This window comes from Anomalospiza imberbis, chromosome 25, assembly GCF_031753505.1.
Source record: "Anomalospiza imberbis isolate Cuckoo-Finch-1a 21T00152 chromosome 25, ASM3175350v1, whole genome shotgun sequence".
NCBI classification, from domain to species: Eukaryota; Metazoa; Chordata; class Aves; order Passeriformes; family Viduidae; genus Anomalospiza; species Anomalospiza imberbis.
In genome coordinates this window covers 6,398,147-6,413,866 of record NC_089705.1, presented here as the reverse complement: position 1 = coordinate 6,413,866, position 15,720 = coordinate 6,398,147, and the positions used below count along the sequence as shown (strand labels likewise).

The 15,720-nt window shown below is 67.4% G+C and overlaps 2 protein-coding genes across 2 annotated transcripts in view; one reads left to right on the top strand and one right to left on the bottom strand.

Moving 5' to 3' along the window:
• The window catches only part of HMGN2 (high mobility group nucleosomal binding domain 2), a 46,686-nt gene extending 32,919 nt beyond the window's left edge, over positions 1–13,767 (bottom strand). Inside the window, exon 1 of the mRNA XM_068172504.1 lies at positions 13,764–13,767. The gene's annotated coding sequence lies outside the window, so the exon portion shown is untranslated. The remainder of the gene's footprint in view (positions 1–13,763) is intronic.
• Positions 7,774–15,280, top strand: CRYBG2 (crystallin beta-gamma domain containing 2). The gene is made up of 19 exons (XM_068172505.1): positions 7,774–9,805; positions 10,234–10,326; positions 10,417–10,535; positions 10,763–10,925; positions 11,003–11,142; positions 11,227–11,353; positions 11,641–11,676; positions 11,786–11,913; positions 12,092–12,218; positions 12,503–12,645; positions 12,715–12,841; positions 12,930–12,962; positions 13,057–13,169; positions 13,251–13,380; positions 13,531–13,670; positions 13,756–13,879; positions 14,350–14,508; positions 14,828–14,987; positions 15,097–15,280. The coding sequence occupies exons 1-19, from the start codon at positions 7,838–7,840 to the stop codon at positions 15,183–15,185; spliced, it is 4,119 nt and encodes a 1,372-aa protein (XP_068028606.1). The 5' UTR covers positions 7,774–7,837; the 3' UTR covers positions 15,186–15,280.
• The last annotated feature ends 440 nt before the right edge of the window (positions 15,281–15,720 follow it).

Here is a 15,720-nt window from a genome sequence, read left to right as displayed (position 1 = left end):
GGGCCGGTGCTGCCGGTGCAGTCCCGCGTGGGGAATCCCCGCGCGAGGGCTCCGCCGCCCGCGGGGCCGCTGCCGCTGGCCGTGGTGCTGAACCGGCGGGCCTGTCCAGGGTCCTGGCGGTGCCCTTCCTCCTCCTGCTCTTCCTCTCCCTCCTCCTGCTCCTGCCCCGCACACCGGGGACTCCTCGTTGCCCTTTCCCCACAGAGCCGAGCAGCCCCGCTGGACCCCACTGGCGGACGGCAAAGCAGGGGGAAGAGGGGGACGAGGGGAACGAGGGGGACGAGGGGGGTTTTTCTCTGTGAAGGCACCCAAGGGAGCTGCTGGGAGCGCCCCAGCCCGCCAGGACTCGCGGTGCAGGTGGATCCGTGTCCCACGGGCACAGACAGAGTGGGAGGTGCCACGACTCGCCCCCACCGGTGTCACAGCGTGTCCCCTCACCTTCACACCGCCCTTAACGGGCACGAGCCGGGCTGGGAGGAAACTCCACTGGTCTCTCATCGTCAGTGCTGAGCCGATTCCCCAAAGCCGAGGAGCAGCACCTCACCTGCAGCAGAAGGAGGGACGGGTCTGGCCAGTGTTTCCTATGGGAACCCCACTCCCATCCCTGACCGGGCTCTGGAAGCTGCAGAACTCCCAGTCCCGGACGGGGCTGGTGGAGGGAACGGGGCTGGTGGCAGTCCTGGCAAGAAGGAAACCGCGGTGCCTGTCCGTGTCCCTGTCCCCCTTCTCTGCTGGCACTCACAGCCAGCTCGGGTGGCGCCCCGGGACCATCCCGGGAGCATCCCGGGAGCAGGAGTGCGCCTGGCCCCCTCTCCTGGCTGCAGGGGTTGCACATTCATCCTCGTTTTCCTCTCGGCTGTGGGATAACTGGGGCAGGAGTGGAGAAAATAACACACCCTCCAAACGCCTCCAGCCCCCTCCTCTCATCCCTGCTCCCATCCCGTCTCCTGCGCAGTTCTCCCTGTTTCACTCGGGATTTGGGGAGGGCGCAGCCTGCACGGTGTGAGGGCACGGGGGACGGATGTGGTGAGGAATGAGTTCTTTCTGGCTTTCTCCACAACGAATCCTTCAGAAAATAATCCACACCCTGCACCAGCCTCCCCCTGCAGCCCCTTCCCGATGGACAGGAGCGACCAGCAGCTCCAGAGGCATTTTCCTGTCACTGTTTGCAGGCAGCAGCAACAACTTCCTCAGCATGCCCCGATTTCTGCCCATCCTCAGTGACTTTCCAGCCCGGCGATGCAGCCACATCCCCGATCAGGGCACTTCCATCCCTTTCCATCCCACCCTTCCCCGGTGCCGCTGTCCCAGCCCACAGCAGCGCCGGCCCCGTGTCATATTTCTGTGCGTGGTGTATTTGTTTTCGGGGCCTGTTGAATGGCAAACGCGGAAGGGAAGGGGACTCCTTCCTGTTCTTTCAGAGCCGGTCGCTGTGCCCTGCTCGGCTTCAAGGGAATAGCCGGCAAAGCGGCCGCTTTCACAAATAATGGCTTCATTAGATTGAAAGAAGTGGACAGTGACCTCACTGAAATGGACTTTCTGACCCCTGCTGACCTCTGGCCCCGGCTCTGACAGCCTGTAAATCTTCCCCCTCGGCACGGCCGGGGCGAGGGCAGCAGCTCTGTGAGCCCAGTGCCGGCGCTGCTGTCCCTGGGCCGGACCCACGGAGCTGCCCCGGGGCTCCACCCGGTCCCTGACCCGGCAGGATGAGCCCTGGGGATGAGCAGCACCCGGGCACGTGGGTCACAGCGCTGGCAGAGATGGGGACCGGCGTCCCCAGGGGGCTGCAGGCCACTCCAGGGTCCTGAAGGGCCGTGGAAAATGATCTTATCTGGGCTGAGGCTCCAGCGCCATCTCCCAGCGCTGTCACTGCCATCGCTGGCCAGCTCAAAAGCAGCCTCCGAGCTCCTGCCGAGGAAAACTGATCCCTCTCTCGCTGCCCACCCCACAGGCACAGCCCTTCTGGCTGCACACAGATGCACAAACCTCCTCCAACCCTGGCCAGGCCCACCTCCACCCTCTCCTGTGGGCACAGACCCTTCCCTCAGCCCCCACCACCTCCTTCCCCACCCACCCAGCCCAGGACCCTGGTGGCCACTGCCCAGTCCTGCCAGCCCATCTGCTGGTGGGGAAACCGAGGCACGAGGGGGAGCGGTGGGTGCCCATGCTGGGCACTCCACCCTGCTCTGCCTAAGGCTGGCACTCGCTCCCTGTGGCCCAGCCCCAGGGCTGGCAGCGAGCCCCTCACACTCCACCTCCCTCCTCCCCACCCTTCCACGCTCGCTGCTGACCTTTGGCTACGAAGCAATCAATAAAGGAGGCCACGGAGCTGCTCCTCCCCCTCACTGGCCCCCCACACCCCCTGCTCGCCCCGTGCCGGGGCTGAGGGATGCTCCCAGTGCTGGGAACACGGGGCGGGGGGACACTGACACAAGCGTGCTCCCCGAGGGTGCCCTCACCAGGCAGCACCTTCCCAGCCCTTCAAAAATACTCCCCCGGGGCTTCTTCCCGGCCGTGGGTGCCCCACAGCTCTGGGGATGGAGCGTGGCCATCCTGCTCCATCCCAACTGGGGCTGCCCGGGGCATTGGCACCTGGCAGGGGGAGGGTGAGGAGTGCTGCCCAGGGTGCCCTGTAGGGTGCTGCCGGCAGCCAGGCTTCCCCCGCAGGCCAGGGGGGCAGAGGAGGATAGAGACACTCCTGCCCCTGGCCTGGAGTGGTGGCTTGTGCCCAAATTCGGCAGCTCCCTTTGATAAGAGCCCTGGGGCAGCAGCTGATTGATCGGCTGCAGAGCGGGGATTGATCAGGATTTCAGCCCATGCATATTCCTGCTCCCTGATAAAGGGGAATCGATAGCTGAAGGATATTCCTCAGAGGCTGCAGACCCCCAGACCAGAGCTCACACGTCTGCCCTTGCCCCTTAAATCCCCCCAGCCCCGTTCAAACCTCGCTCTCCCAAGGGCAAACCCAGGCAGTGGGGGAGAAAACTGGTTTGGGGGAGCCAGGAGGGCGCAGCAGGTTATTGAGGAAAGGCAGAGCCTCTCCCCCAGCAGCTGAATCTCACCTCCCAAAGCATCGGCCTCTCCTGCATCTTCCTCCTCTCACTGGTGGCCTGGCAAACAGGGGTTTCATCTTTCCTGGGGTGCTGGAGAACCTCCTTCAAAAGTCCTGGTCAGGGTGATCCCAAGGAAGCTGAGCTGGCTGATGCCTCCAGAGCCCCTCGCCCTCATTGCCTCCAAACACCAGAACGGCTGCCCCGCCCCAGCGCTGAGCGCTGCAGCTGTGGCCGGAGCAGAGCCCTCCCGATGCCACTGGGAACGGGGACGGACACCCAGTGATCACCCGGGGAGGGGACACGGCTCATGGGGGGTCCTTTTCCTTTTTCACTCTTATCTTCCCATTTCCCCCCGCCTGGAGGGACGATGACTGCGGGACGCCCCTGCAGCCCGGGGAGGGCTCGGGGCGCTGCGGGGCTCCCTCCGGCCCCGTCCCCCTCCCGGGAGCCGCGGCTGAGCCCGACCCCGCCCGTCCCCAGCCTGCCCCGTTCCGTGTCCCTCCCTTCGCACACAGTGACTCAAAGCCCAGGCTCGCCCCGGTGTCCCTCCAGTTTCTCCAGTGCCCGGGGAACTGGTTTGCTGCGGGGGGACCCTCCCCAGCGCTGACTAAACGCTGCCCGGCCGGCGCGGGGTTTGGGAAGGGAGCTCCCGCTGGAGCCGCGGCCGAGCTCGGCTGGCTCGGCACGGACACCCACGCTGGCACAGCCTGGCACAGCCTGGCACAGCCTGGCAGACACCAAACACACGCGTGCACACGCACTGACACCGCCCCAACGCCCAGCCGGCCCGGGGCTGCCGGGCCCCCATCGCTGCCCCTCCTGCGAGCACCGGAGGGATGCAGGGGGCAAATCCTGCTCCCGTGCCCGAGCCACAAGGACCGGCAGTCGGTCCCCGCGTGGGTGCTCAGCCACCCTTGGGGTCCTGGCAAAGGGCACGGGAGGGGACCGGGGACCTGCCAGAACCCGGCAGAGGGAGCTCGGCTCTGCCTCAGTTTCCCCAGCACGTGAGCGGTGTTACCCAGAGCTGGGTGGCCCCGGGCGCCCCAGCCGGAGATGAACTATGGCCACCTGCGCCGGGCTGGCGGTGGCCGGGGAGGCTCCTGGGCTGGGCCAGCAGCCGGGAGTGGTGGCCCCGGGCTGAGGCTGGCACCGCAGAGGGCTCCCGCGGGCTGGGGCGGAGCGGGAGGGCAGGGCGAGGATACGGGGCGGGTGCTGGCCCCGCTGCGCTCCCAGCCCTGCCGGGACGGGGCCCTGCGCCCCGGGGTCAGGTCTCCTGCGCTGGCCCGGGGCTACCGTGATGTCCACTCCCTCCCCAAGCCCGTGTGAAGCCCCTCGAGAGCCCCAGCCCTCTGAGACCTGGGAGATGTCCCCGCATTCGGAGCCTCTCGGGAACGTGCTGCAGTGCTGGGGCTCCGCGTGGGGCCCCCGGGAAGCGGATTGACCCGGGGCAAGCCCAGCCTTGCGGACCCCCAGCCCCTCAGCACCCTGCGCTGGGGCCCTGCCAGCCCCACGGCCCGGGCCGTGGTGGCAGCGCCGTGCTGGCCGGAGGCGCGGGGACAAAGCGGTCCCTGGTGTCCCACCCGAGGTTCCCATCGCCCTTCACTCGGTGGGTGGTGGGATAGAGGTCCGGGGGGCCCAGAGCCACCCAGGCCGGCTGGGCTCCCTCCCGGCACTGCTGAGTCGGAGGAAACGGGGGAGCCGGGTCTGGAACCAGCCTGACCGGCTCCCCGGCTGTCAGCACCTGAGGAATGCCAAACCTCCGCTGCGCCAGGGCTGGGTGCTCAGGGCTGGGTGCTCAGGGCTGGGTGCTCAGGGTGACTCTGCCGGTCCGCCCAGCTGTGCGGTGTGCAGAGAGCAGCCCCGCGAGCCCGCTCGGCGCGGCACGGCACGGCACGGCACGGCTCAGACCCCGGCCGGCACGGCGGGACCCTCGGCCGGCAGGTACGGGGGGTGCGGTGCGGGGCCCCGGGCACAGGGCGCTGCCCGGGCCGGCCCGGCTGGCGGGGTGCTGCCGGGGAAGGCGGGCACCGGGGCTCCCGTCCCGCTGCCACCCACGGGGACTGCCCGGTGCTTGGACCCGAGCCCCGGCTGGGCAGGAGCTGGGATGGGTCCCGGCTTCCCCAGGATCGGCACAGGCCGGGGAGGGGGGATGGGGCCGGGAGGTGGGGGCTGAGCCCAGCTCTGACCCTCTCACCTTCAGTCCCTGGATTTGGGGGGGGCTGCTGGGGTTGTAATCCAGCTCCTGCCACCACAGTGCATCCCAAGAGATGCCAGAGTGAGCTGGGGCTCCGCCACATCTGCTGGCCTCACGACCCGGGCCGAGGGGACAGCAGGGCTCCCCTGTCAGCCCTGTCCCCCTCCGTGCCAGGCACACGGCTGCCCATGACCCGGCTCAGCGCGGGAGGGCAGGGGCAGCGAGGGGGGCCGGGGGCTCCCCTGCCCTCCCCGTGCACCTCAGCCCGTGCAGCAGCCACCCAACCCAGCCACCCAACCCAGCCACCCAACAGCCACCCAACCCAGATCCCTGATTTTCCTGAAGGCGGCAGGTCTGCTCTCACCCCGCGGTGACAGAGCTCAGCCCAGCGTGGCCGGAGGCTCAGCTTAACCCGTGGTCAGCGGCTCAAAGGCAGCCGCAGCTGCTGCCCTCGGCCCCTCCGTCTCTCCTGAATATTAAACAGCACCTCGTGCCTTTGACTTGGGTGCTGGGGGTCCCTTTGGGGCGACAGGAGGCAGCAAACGGGGTCAGCGGGTTGGCTTGGCCGAAGGGGATTAATTAGAGCCGTGCTGGGTGCCCTGGTGTGGCAACAGCACTGGATCCAGCTTGGCACGTCCAGGCAGGCGGGGATGGCCAGCAGCGGCAACCAGGGAGCTGCAGGGTCTTGCCCTCTTGTCCTTGCATCCTCATGTCCTCGTGTCCTTGACCCGTTGCTGCAGTGGGAATTATTCTAGAAAATGTGGTGCTGGGGCAGAGCAGGGCTCTGGGTGAGCTCCTTTCCCAGGACCTGGGGGGCCCAGGGTGGCACCAGGTGCTGGATCCAGCTGCAGGGATGGAGTGGGATGGGAGAGACAGACCTGGAGATCTTTGGAAATGGCGCTCCAGGTGAGAGGCAGGATGCTGAGTCAGCAGGTCCTCCCTCCCCCCAGCACCCCGCTGCTGCACGGAGCCAGTGTCCCAGTCCCCGTGTCCCTGTGCTGTCCTGCAGCCATGGGCACGGCCAGTGCATCCATCCCTCTTCCACTGGTGGATGCCATGGCCCTGGGGATCCAGCTGTGGCCCTGGGGATCCAGCTGTGCCCATGTGGCTGTGCAGCCCCACCCGGGCTGGTCCCAGCCTCCAGCGGTGCTGCCTGTCCCAGACAAGGTCTCATCGCCTTCCGGAAAAATGACACAAACTCTTCCTATCTGTTCTGGAAAGACCTGCTGGGCCGGGGAGAGCAGGATCTGGAGGGCGCATGGCGGGCTGGCAGAAGGGGCAGGCAGCTGCCTGTACCCGGCACTTCCCCGCCTGCCCCCGGCCCCCTGATCCCCTTGGGGGCTGGGAAAACCCAACCTGCCGATGCTGGATTCATCCCACCTGGCTGCTGCAGGATGAGGTCCTCTCCAAAGTGTCCCCCAGGGAAAGCAGCCCTGGGACTTGTGCAGGGAGGTGTTCCCATTCCCGGACGGGGACCTTGATCTCAGCCTGTCCTCGGCTGACCCCAAATCCCCATCCCTGCCAATGTCCCCAGCCGGGCGGTGACACCGAACACCTCCTGACTGAGAGATCCTGGGACGTGGGTGCACTTCCAGCTCCTTCCCCAGCACCTGCTGTGTCAGCTGCTTCCCAGTCCCAAACCCAGCAATAAAACCCTTCCAGGGCAGGCATGTGGCCGCAGCACAGGGACTGTGCTGGCATCACCCCCAGGCTGAGGTGGCACATGTGTCCCTGCCCCCTGCCCTGAGCCCCGGGGACCAGAGCGATGCCCACCCTGCAGCAGCCAACGCCAGGAGGTGGAGCTGCGTGCTGGGGACAATCTCAGATCGGGGGCTGAGCTCTGGACGATTATTCCAGTTCGTTTCCTCGTGCCCGTGGAGCTGCAGAGGTTCACGCAGCAATCCCACCTTCGCCTCACAGCCACAGGGAAGGGTCAGGGGGTGAGGCTGCTCAGGTCTCCACCTCCTCCTGCGCACCCCGCGGCTGCCCCAGCCCCGCTCCCGATCCCAGCCAGGCCCTTTCCCGCACGGAGCAGCTTCCCTGTTGTTTTCTGGGCTTGTTTGTTTGCTGCATTTGCTGACTCGGCGCAGCCCTGCTGCCCGCCTGACTCATCCCACAGCTCGGGGCACGGCGCGGCCCGGCCGCATCCTGCACGCTCACCTGTGCCCCGCCAGGCTCACCTGTGCCCCGCCAGGCTCTGCCACAGCCCACAGCCCACCACGGTGTGTGGCAGAGCTCCCACCAGCCCTGCCGGACACAGCAGCGCTGGCACGGCCAGGCAGAGGGAGCCACGGTGCCCCCCACACCCCGCATGTGCCAGGATGGATGGCATGAGCACCACAAAGAGCCCCAAAACCACCTCCTGTGCTCACGGCACCCTCCCAAAATGTCCCGCAGGATCAGAGGGACGTCTGTGGGGTTTAAGGGCCTGCTTTGGGGGCCAGCGGGGGTTGTTCTCAGCTCTCCCAGAGACTCCTTCTCTCCCTGCAGCTCTGCCAGACCCAGCGTGGCAGCCGCGGGGGCTGAGCCCGGCAGCGCGGGGAGTTCCGGGACCACGGAACTGGAACCATTCCCTGCCCGGCCCCCCGGCATGGATCCGCCGTTCCGGCACACCAAGAGCGGGGCCTTCATCTCCAGCGCGGAGCTCAGCATGAAGCAGGGAGCCGCGGCTGCTCCCGAGGGCAGGTCCCGCTTCCAGAAGGTCTCGCTGGTGTCGCGGCGCCTGGAGAGCACCGGGAGCGCGCGGGGCCGGGACGGGAGCCCCTCCCGCGTGTCCCTCCTGCTGCAGGCCTGGGAGAGGGAGATCGTGGAGAAGACGGGCTCCAGCCCCGCCGCCCCGACCCACCGGGAGCACTCGTCCTCCGCCAGCCTCCTCAAGGACTTCACGGCGCACGGGCCCATCTTCTCGCAGGTCTATGCCCCGGCGCAGAGGCCCCGGCGCCAGGACGAGCGGGGGAAGGGGGGGCCCGGCGGGGACGGCTCCCCCTCCCCGGCGGGTGCCCCCCGCGAGGTGCCCGTGCACAGGGAGAGCTACGTGCACGGCACCCTCCTGCCCACCCGCCCCGCCGAGCGTCCCGCCGGGGCTCCCGGGGACGGTCCCGGTGCCCCGTGCGCCACCAAGCCCGGGCGCGCCCCTGCCTTGCCCAGGGCCAGGCAGGTCACCGTGCTGCGGACGGGCAGGGACGCGGCCGGGCCCGAGCCACGGCCGGCGGAGGGACGGGGGGCTCCAAATGGGACACACGACATTGCCGGGGCCACCACGGCCTCGCCACAGCGGGACAGCCCCAGGCAGGACGGCAGCGGCTCTGCTGTGGCCGCAGTGGGCAGGGAGAGCTCGCCGGGCACCACAGAGGCCGCTGGGCTCCTGGCCGAGGGATCCCCCGAGGAGAAGGACTCAGCACAAACCGAGCCCATGCCGGTGGAGGCAGCCCCAGGGGCCGGCGACGGGCCCGGGGACCCGCAAACCAGCCTGAGCAGCTCCCCGCAGTGTCCCTCGGCAGGCGACGGTGGCCAGGCTGCTCCGGCTGGCACAGGTGAGGGAAGCGTGGCAGACGTGGATGGCACCATTCCAGCCACGCCACCGAGGACAGAGAGCCCCCCGGCAGCTGGCAGCATCCCTGAGAACCACCCCCCAGAGGTGAGCGATGGTCCAGAGCCTTCACCCGGAACAGCAGCATCAGCAAAGGCTGAGATTGAGCCGGAGGGAGATGAGACGATGGGAGACCCCCAGGGCACAGCCCAAGAGCCCAAGAGCAGCCCAGAGCCCCCCACCGAACCCCCAGCCCCTGAGCCCCCAGCTGAGAGCCCCCCGGACACGAGCGAGGAGGACCCCGAGCTGCTGGTGGACATGGAGATCTTCGTGGACACGCTGCGCAACATGGAACCCTCGGAGATGCGGAAGGCGCCCAAGGCCCCGCGGCAGCCCCGGCCGTCGGCGCTGGGCCGCTGCGCAGCTCTGCCCCCCATCCACGAGGACCGCGTAGCCCCCCGCGCCCCCCTGTCCCTGCCCCAGGCCCTGCGGGAGCTGCTGGCGCGGGGCCCGGCGGGGCGGCCCGAGGGGGCCCCCGAGGAAGAGGAGGAGATCGAGAACCCCTACCTGAGCCCTGAGGAGCGGGCGGCCGCGAGGACCCTCCGTGGGGTGCCCAGGGATGGCGTGGCGGGCGAAGGGTGGGTGGAGGGGGGCTCGCTCCTGGGGACACTGGGAGCCGATGAAAATGCCAAACTGGTGGCCGGGGGCCCGGCCGAGCGGAGCGTGCTCTTCCGAGGGAACGTCCTCAAGGGCATGGCACTGCTCTCCCACTTCTTGGAGCAGCGGGCAGCTGGAGCTGATGAGGGCAAGCCCTACTCCCGCCTGGACAACAGTGTGCTCTACAGCCGCTTCGTGTCCCCCGGCGCCGCCCTGCTCGAGCTGCCCGACGGCGACGGGGGCTCAGACTTACCCTGCCTCAGGGACCACAATGGGCTGGGCCCTGGTGGCCATTCTGGCCCCGAGATGGCCATGCTGGAAGCCCTGAGCTCTGGCTCTGTCCCTCCTGTCACCGAGGAGCCAGAGAACACCGTGACCCTGAGCCTTGACCATGTGCTGGTGAGTGAATCCAGCACTGGGGAATGCTCTCCTTCCCCGGGGGTGTGGGGAGGGGGTGGGGGCTGAACCCTGGAGCGAGCATCCTTCCCTGTTCCCGACATACGCCTGGTGCTTCCCGTCAGAGAGGCCATGGGTGGAAGGGCAGGCACTGGGATGAGCGATGGGAGGGCACTGGGATGGGTGGATACGAGGTCAAGGGATGGGAGGGTGCCACCACAGCTGCTGGGAGGGTCCCGGGCAGGTGACAGGAGGGTCGGGGGCAGACGGGACGCTGATCCCCAGCAGTGCAGGAGCGCTCGAGGTGTGGCTGCTCGGGGCGGTGGGAGGGCCTGGCAGACGCCAGACGCGAGGCTGCGGCGGCGGCTCCCTTGGGCTGCGGGGAGATGGCTGCTGCAGCCGAGGTGCCCCCGTGCTCCTCACCCGCCCGTCCCCTCGACTCTTCACTGCAGGAGGATAAGGAGGGCTTGGAGAAGATCAACACAAGACCTGGCAAGGTACAGGGAGGGCGGTGGGGCCGGGCTGGGCTGGCTGGCCGGGGCGCGGGGCGGTGTGGCAGCACTTCCCCGCCGTGTCACCCTTCCCAGATCATCCTCTACTCCGATGCCGGCTTCGCGGGGCACAAACGGGAGATCTGGGACGACGTCCCCGACGCCACGTCCTGGGAGCTCTCACACACCATCTCCATCCGAGTCATCCGAGGCGGGTAGGGACAGCGGCGGGGCGAGGACACGCCGAGAGGACACCGAGGGAGGGCTTGGCTGCGACTCGTGCCGGGGATGTCGCAGCCCGGGGTTCGGGAGCGCCGGTCCTGCCAGTGCTAATTACCGCGGCGGTGGCAGCCCGTCCCCACCCACGCTCTGCCCCGGGGGCACCCGCGGGGCTGCGGGTAACGCTGGCTCTCCCCCCGTTTTGCCCCCACCCCGCTCGCAGGTGGGTGATGTACGAGAAGCCGCGGTTCCGCGGGCGCAAGTGCGTCCTGGCCGAGGGGGACGTGGAGATCGACAACCCCTGGACGGCGTACGGGGACAGCGGGGACCGCGGGGACCGCGGGAGCCGCCCCTTCCGCATCGGCTCCTTCAAGAGGGTGGTGCGGGTGAGTGCAGGGACCCCCGGAGCCCCCAGCGCCCTCCGAGCTGAGGTGCCGGAGCCGGAACGCCGCTGTTCCCGCAGGATTACCGCACCCCCGAGATCAGCCTCTTCGCGGAGGAGAACGGCGAGGGCGCCCGGCTCAGGTTCAGCGGCTCGGCCGAGGACACCCGCGAGCGGGGACAGGCGCTGGCTGCCGCCTCCATCATCGTCCACTCGGGCCTGTGAGGGGACCCTGGGGCTGGGGGCTGCCGGGTGGGCTTCGGCGCAGATGGGAGCAGGGTGTGACGCCCTTCCCCGTTCCACAGGTGGCTGCTTTACTCCAAGCCTTTCTTCGACGACGATCCCTACGTTCTGGAGCCGGGCGGGTACCCCAATTTGAAGGCTTGGGGAGCAAAGGATCCATCCATCTGCTCCATGCATCCCATCAGGCTGGTGCGTGCTGGTTCCTGGGGTGTGCTTCCAGGGGTGCCGGGGCTCTATCCAGGTGTGAGTGAGTTCTGGCAGCTCCTGGTTGCCATCAGTGAGATCACGGTGTGGAAACAGGCCGAGCGTGGCTTTGGAAAGTGCTCCTGTGGGTTAGGGGTGAGAGAAAGCTTCAAAAGAGCTTCTTGAATGAAAATAACCCAAAACCCAGCTCAGGCTCTAAAAGGTGACAGCAGATGTCCCTGCAATGCCCCCTCCTGCCACCACAGCCTCACTGGGGCTCCTTCTCCTTCCAGGGCTGCCCCGTCGTGGAGAGACCTGGTGAGCCACAGGTGAGCTCTGGGGCAGCTCCCAGGAACCACGGGCTGGGATGGCCCTGGGACTATCCTCACCCCACCTTGTCCCTTCCTCACCTTTCTCCCCTTTCTCACCTGTCCCCAGGTGCTGATCTATGAAGCTGCAGCTTTCCAGGGCCGCAGCTTCACCATCAGCAGAGACATCTACGACCTGAAGCGCCTGCCCGAGCCAGCACTGCCCACCGTGGGCTCCCTGCGTGTCCTGGGTGGCTGGTGAGTGGCACGGGGAGGGCAGGGCCGGCATCCCGACTGGGAAGGTGATGGTCACCCCTGGGAAGGGCTGTGGAATGGCTGTGGGTCACTTGGGAGAGAGGCTGTGGATGGTGTCCCCGTGCCCCAGCACGTGGAAATCCTCTGGAGTCCTCACTGCCCGTGTCTGCCTGTGCCACAGCTGGGTTGGCTATGAGAAGGAAGGTTTCCGTGGCCACCAGTACCTGCTGGAGGAAGGGGAGTACCAGGACTGGAGGCAGTGGGGCGGCTACAGCAAGGAGCTGGTGTCCCTGCGGCTGATCCGGACGGTGAGGGCAGGGATGGGAATGGCTTGGGAATGGACTTGGTGTGGGCAGAGAGAGCCAGGCATCCCCATCCCATCCTCACCCCCAAAGGGAGCCAACCCTGCCTGTGCCAGGCAGCTGGGCACGGCCTGAGATCCCCCAAAATCACCCAAGCAAAGGTTTGGCAGCTGCTCCCACCCTCCCCGGGGTGCCTGAGGCCAGGCGGGAGCGTGGCTGTGTGTGTGCCCAGCCCACAGCCCCCTTCCCTGACAGACCATGGGGCTTGGGGGGGCTCCTTCTCCCCACAGGACTTCTCTGACCCAGCGCTGGTCCTGTTTGAGGCCATGGACTTCGAGGAGGGCGCGAGCGTGGAGCTGAGCGAGGCGCTCCCCGACACGCGGCTGGCCGGCTACGGCAGCGTCACGCAGTCCATCCACGTGCTGAGCGGCGTGTGAGCGTGGGACGGGGCCAGGGGGGCGCCTGGGGGGGGAATGGGCCAGCACTCACCTCCTCCCCACAGGTGGGTGGCCTACGAGGGTCCCAACTACTCTGGCGAGCAGTACATCCTGGAGAAGGGCGTGTACCGCAACTGCGAGGACTGGGGGGCCACTGACTGCCACATCGCCTCGGCACAGCCCATCCTGCAGGTGAGGGACAGCCCCTCCTCACGGGACCCCCCCGGGCCGGTGGGTGTCACGGCCAGACACCCACCAGCCCCGCTCTGTTTGCTTCCAGGTCAGGGAACACAACCTCCACTTCGTGTCCAAGGTCAGGGCTGGTGGATGGGGAGGGGAACGCAGCCCCTTGTGGGGTGGTGGTGATGCTCTGCCCCCTCACCGAGCCCCTCTGCTCCCCTCCCCAGATCCTGCTTTTCTCAGAGCCCGACTTCTTGGGGGATCACGTTGCCTTTGAGGAGGACCAGGAGGCCCTGCCCGAAGCCTTCATCCCACGCTCCTGCAGAGTCCGTGGGGGCAGGTGGGGTGTTGGGGGTGCTGAGGGAGGGATGGATGCCCTCCGTGATGGCTCTGTCAGCTCGGGAATGCTCCTCCCCACCAGCTGGATCCTGTTTGACGGGCAGGACTTTGCCGGGGAGCAGCACGTGCTGTCCGAGGGCGAGTACCCCACGCTCGGTGCCATGGGCTGCCTCTGCTCCACCGCCATCCGCTCCTTGAAGAAAGTTCCACTGGCGAGTTCCCTTCCCTTCCCTTCCCTTCCCTTCCCTTCCCTTCCCTTCCCTTCCCGATCCCCCAGAACATTTTTCCCCTCTCACGGGCACCCCCAGTTCTGGCTCTGCACCCCAGGATCCCTCACTCCCCCCTTGTCCCCGATCCCACAGTTTTTCTCGGAGCCCTCCATCTTCCTGCACGGGCTGGAGTGTTTCGAGGGGAAGGAGATCGAGCTGAACTCCGAAGTGCGGAGTCTCCAGGCTGAGGGTTTCAACAACCACGTGCTGTCGGTGCGGGTCAAAGGAGGGATGTAAGTGAGCCCTGGTCCCCTGGCACCCCGTGGGTGTCCCCTGCCCGCCCGGGGTGACCTGTCCTGTGCCACCCTGTCCCCACAGCTGGGTGCTGTGCGAGCACGGCGACTTCCGAGGGCGGCAGTGGCTGCTGGACTGCACCGAGATCACCAACTGGCTGACCTACAGCGGGCTCCAGCACGTGGGGTCCCTCTACCCCATCCGCCAGGTGAGGGTCACCTTCGGGAGGGCACAGGGCTGTGTCACCTGGTGGGGTGAACCCAAAACCCCGGGGCACGAGGCTCACACGGAGACAGAGCTGCCAGCCCTGGGCTGGGGGAGCTGGAGAGCAGCAGCCGACGGCTCTGGCACGGGAAAGGTGCCAGCAGCTCGGCACTGTCACCCCAGATTCCTGTCCCCCACCCTGGGAGTGGCCACCTTTGTGGTGAAACGCTTCCCGTGGGCAACTGCTTTGTAAAATCCACGGCATCCCAGCGCGGTGAGCCGTGCCCGTGCCAGCTATGGGGGACAGGTCGCGGTCACAGCCATCGCCCTGGGGACACGTGGGGATCTCCTGGGGGAAGGACAACAGGGAGAGCCTCCCCGGGGTGCAGGATCCTTCCTTCCCAGAGCCCCAGCCAGGTGGGGAGCTGCAGGCAGCCGGGCTTTTGGGTGCAAACACAGGTTCCTCTCTTGCAGAGACGGATCTATTTCCGCATCAGGAGCAGGACGCTGGAGCTCTTCCTCTCGGTCCCCGACGACGTGGAGGACATGAAGGCGGGGCGGGTGGTGGTCTCCAGCCTGAGTGAGCAGAGCAGCTCCGTCTGGTACTACGAGGACGGGCTGATCAAAAACCAGGTCAGGGCTCAGCTGTGACAGCCAGCGCCACCGAGGGGACCAGGGCAGGACTCCTGCTGGGCACTCCCCACCCCACAGCCATCTTCAGGGGTTTATAAGCTTCTCCCAGCCTCTGATCCCAGCCTTGTCCCCAGAGATCTGGTGATTCTCCTCCCTAAGTCTCCCCCGGAGATGTGAAGCCATCCCTGCCTTCCCTGAGGAGTTTTTGTCACCCTCATCACCCCCACCTCTCGCTGAGAGGGGTCTTCCTGCTCATCCCACATTCCACCACAGAGCCAGCTGCACTACAGGGAAATCCCTCCCTCCGTGTCCCTTGCAGGTGGCCCCCAACATGAGCCTGCAGGTCATCGGGCCGGCCGGGAAGGGCGCCAAGGCCGTGCTGTGGTCCGAGACGCGGGCGCCACGTCAGACCTGGAGCGTCGATTCCCAGGGACGGATCCACAGCCAGATGTTCGAGGACATGATCCTTGACGTCAAGGGTGAGGCCTCAGCCCTGGACAGAGGCTGCTTTCCCAGGGATGCCCAGAAATGGGGTGTTTCCATCAGGAGTGGGGTTTGCCCTGCCCAAACCTCCCCCTCGCTCTGCAGGCGGCCGAAGCTACGACCGGGACCACGCCATTGTTTGGGACATGGCTGATGAACGACCCACGCAGATCTGGGACATCCAGGTGCTGTGAGGGGCAGAGGTGCCATGGGGACACTCTGCCAGCATCCCCACACTGGGGCAGGAGGCCTCAGACGCCACCCACGCTGCATCCCAAGCACCTCTCTGCCCCAGCTGCTGGTGTGAAGGATGACCATCAGCCTCCCCACCACGGGGGGACCACCCCACCTCCCTCTCGAGGAGACCTGAACATGGTCCGTGAAGGAGCCCACGGACACGGCCAGCGTGGGACCCTCTGGAGAGCAGCAGGGCCCCTCCCCACAGGTGTTTCTTCCCCCTGACCTGTATTTATGTACGTGTGTAAGATACAGCCCTGCTTGTCTGGGCCAGCTCTGCCCGCGTGGTTGGTGTCCTTGTCCCTGTCCTGCCCACAGCCTGGCAGTACCCCCGCCCCAGCCCTGATCCTGGTGCCAGGATGGGATCCCAGTGCCCTCTAGTGCCCATGGGCACAGGCAGCTCCGTGGCCGTGGACTTGGAGGAGGGAGGCACTGGCCAAGCCGTGCCCTGGGAGCACCGGGGGCTGCGGGGCCCCTCCAGCCCCAGCTCAG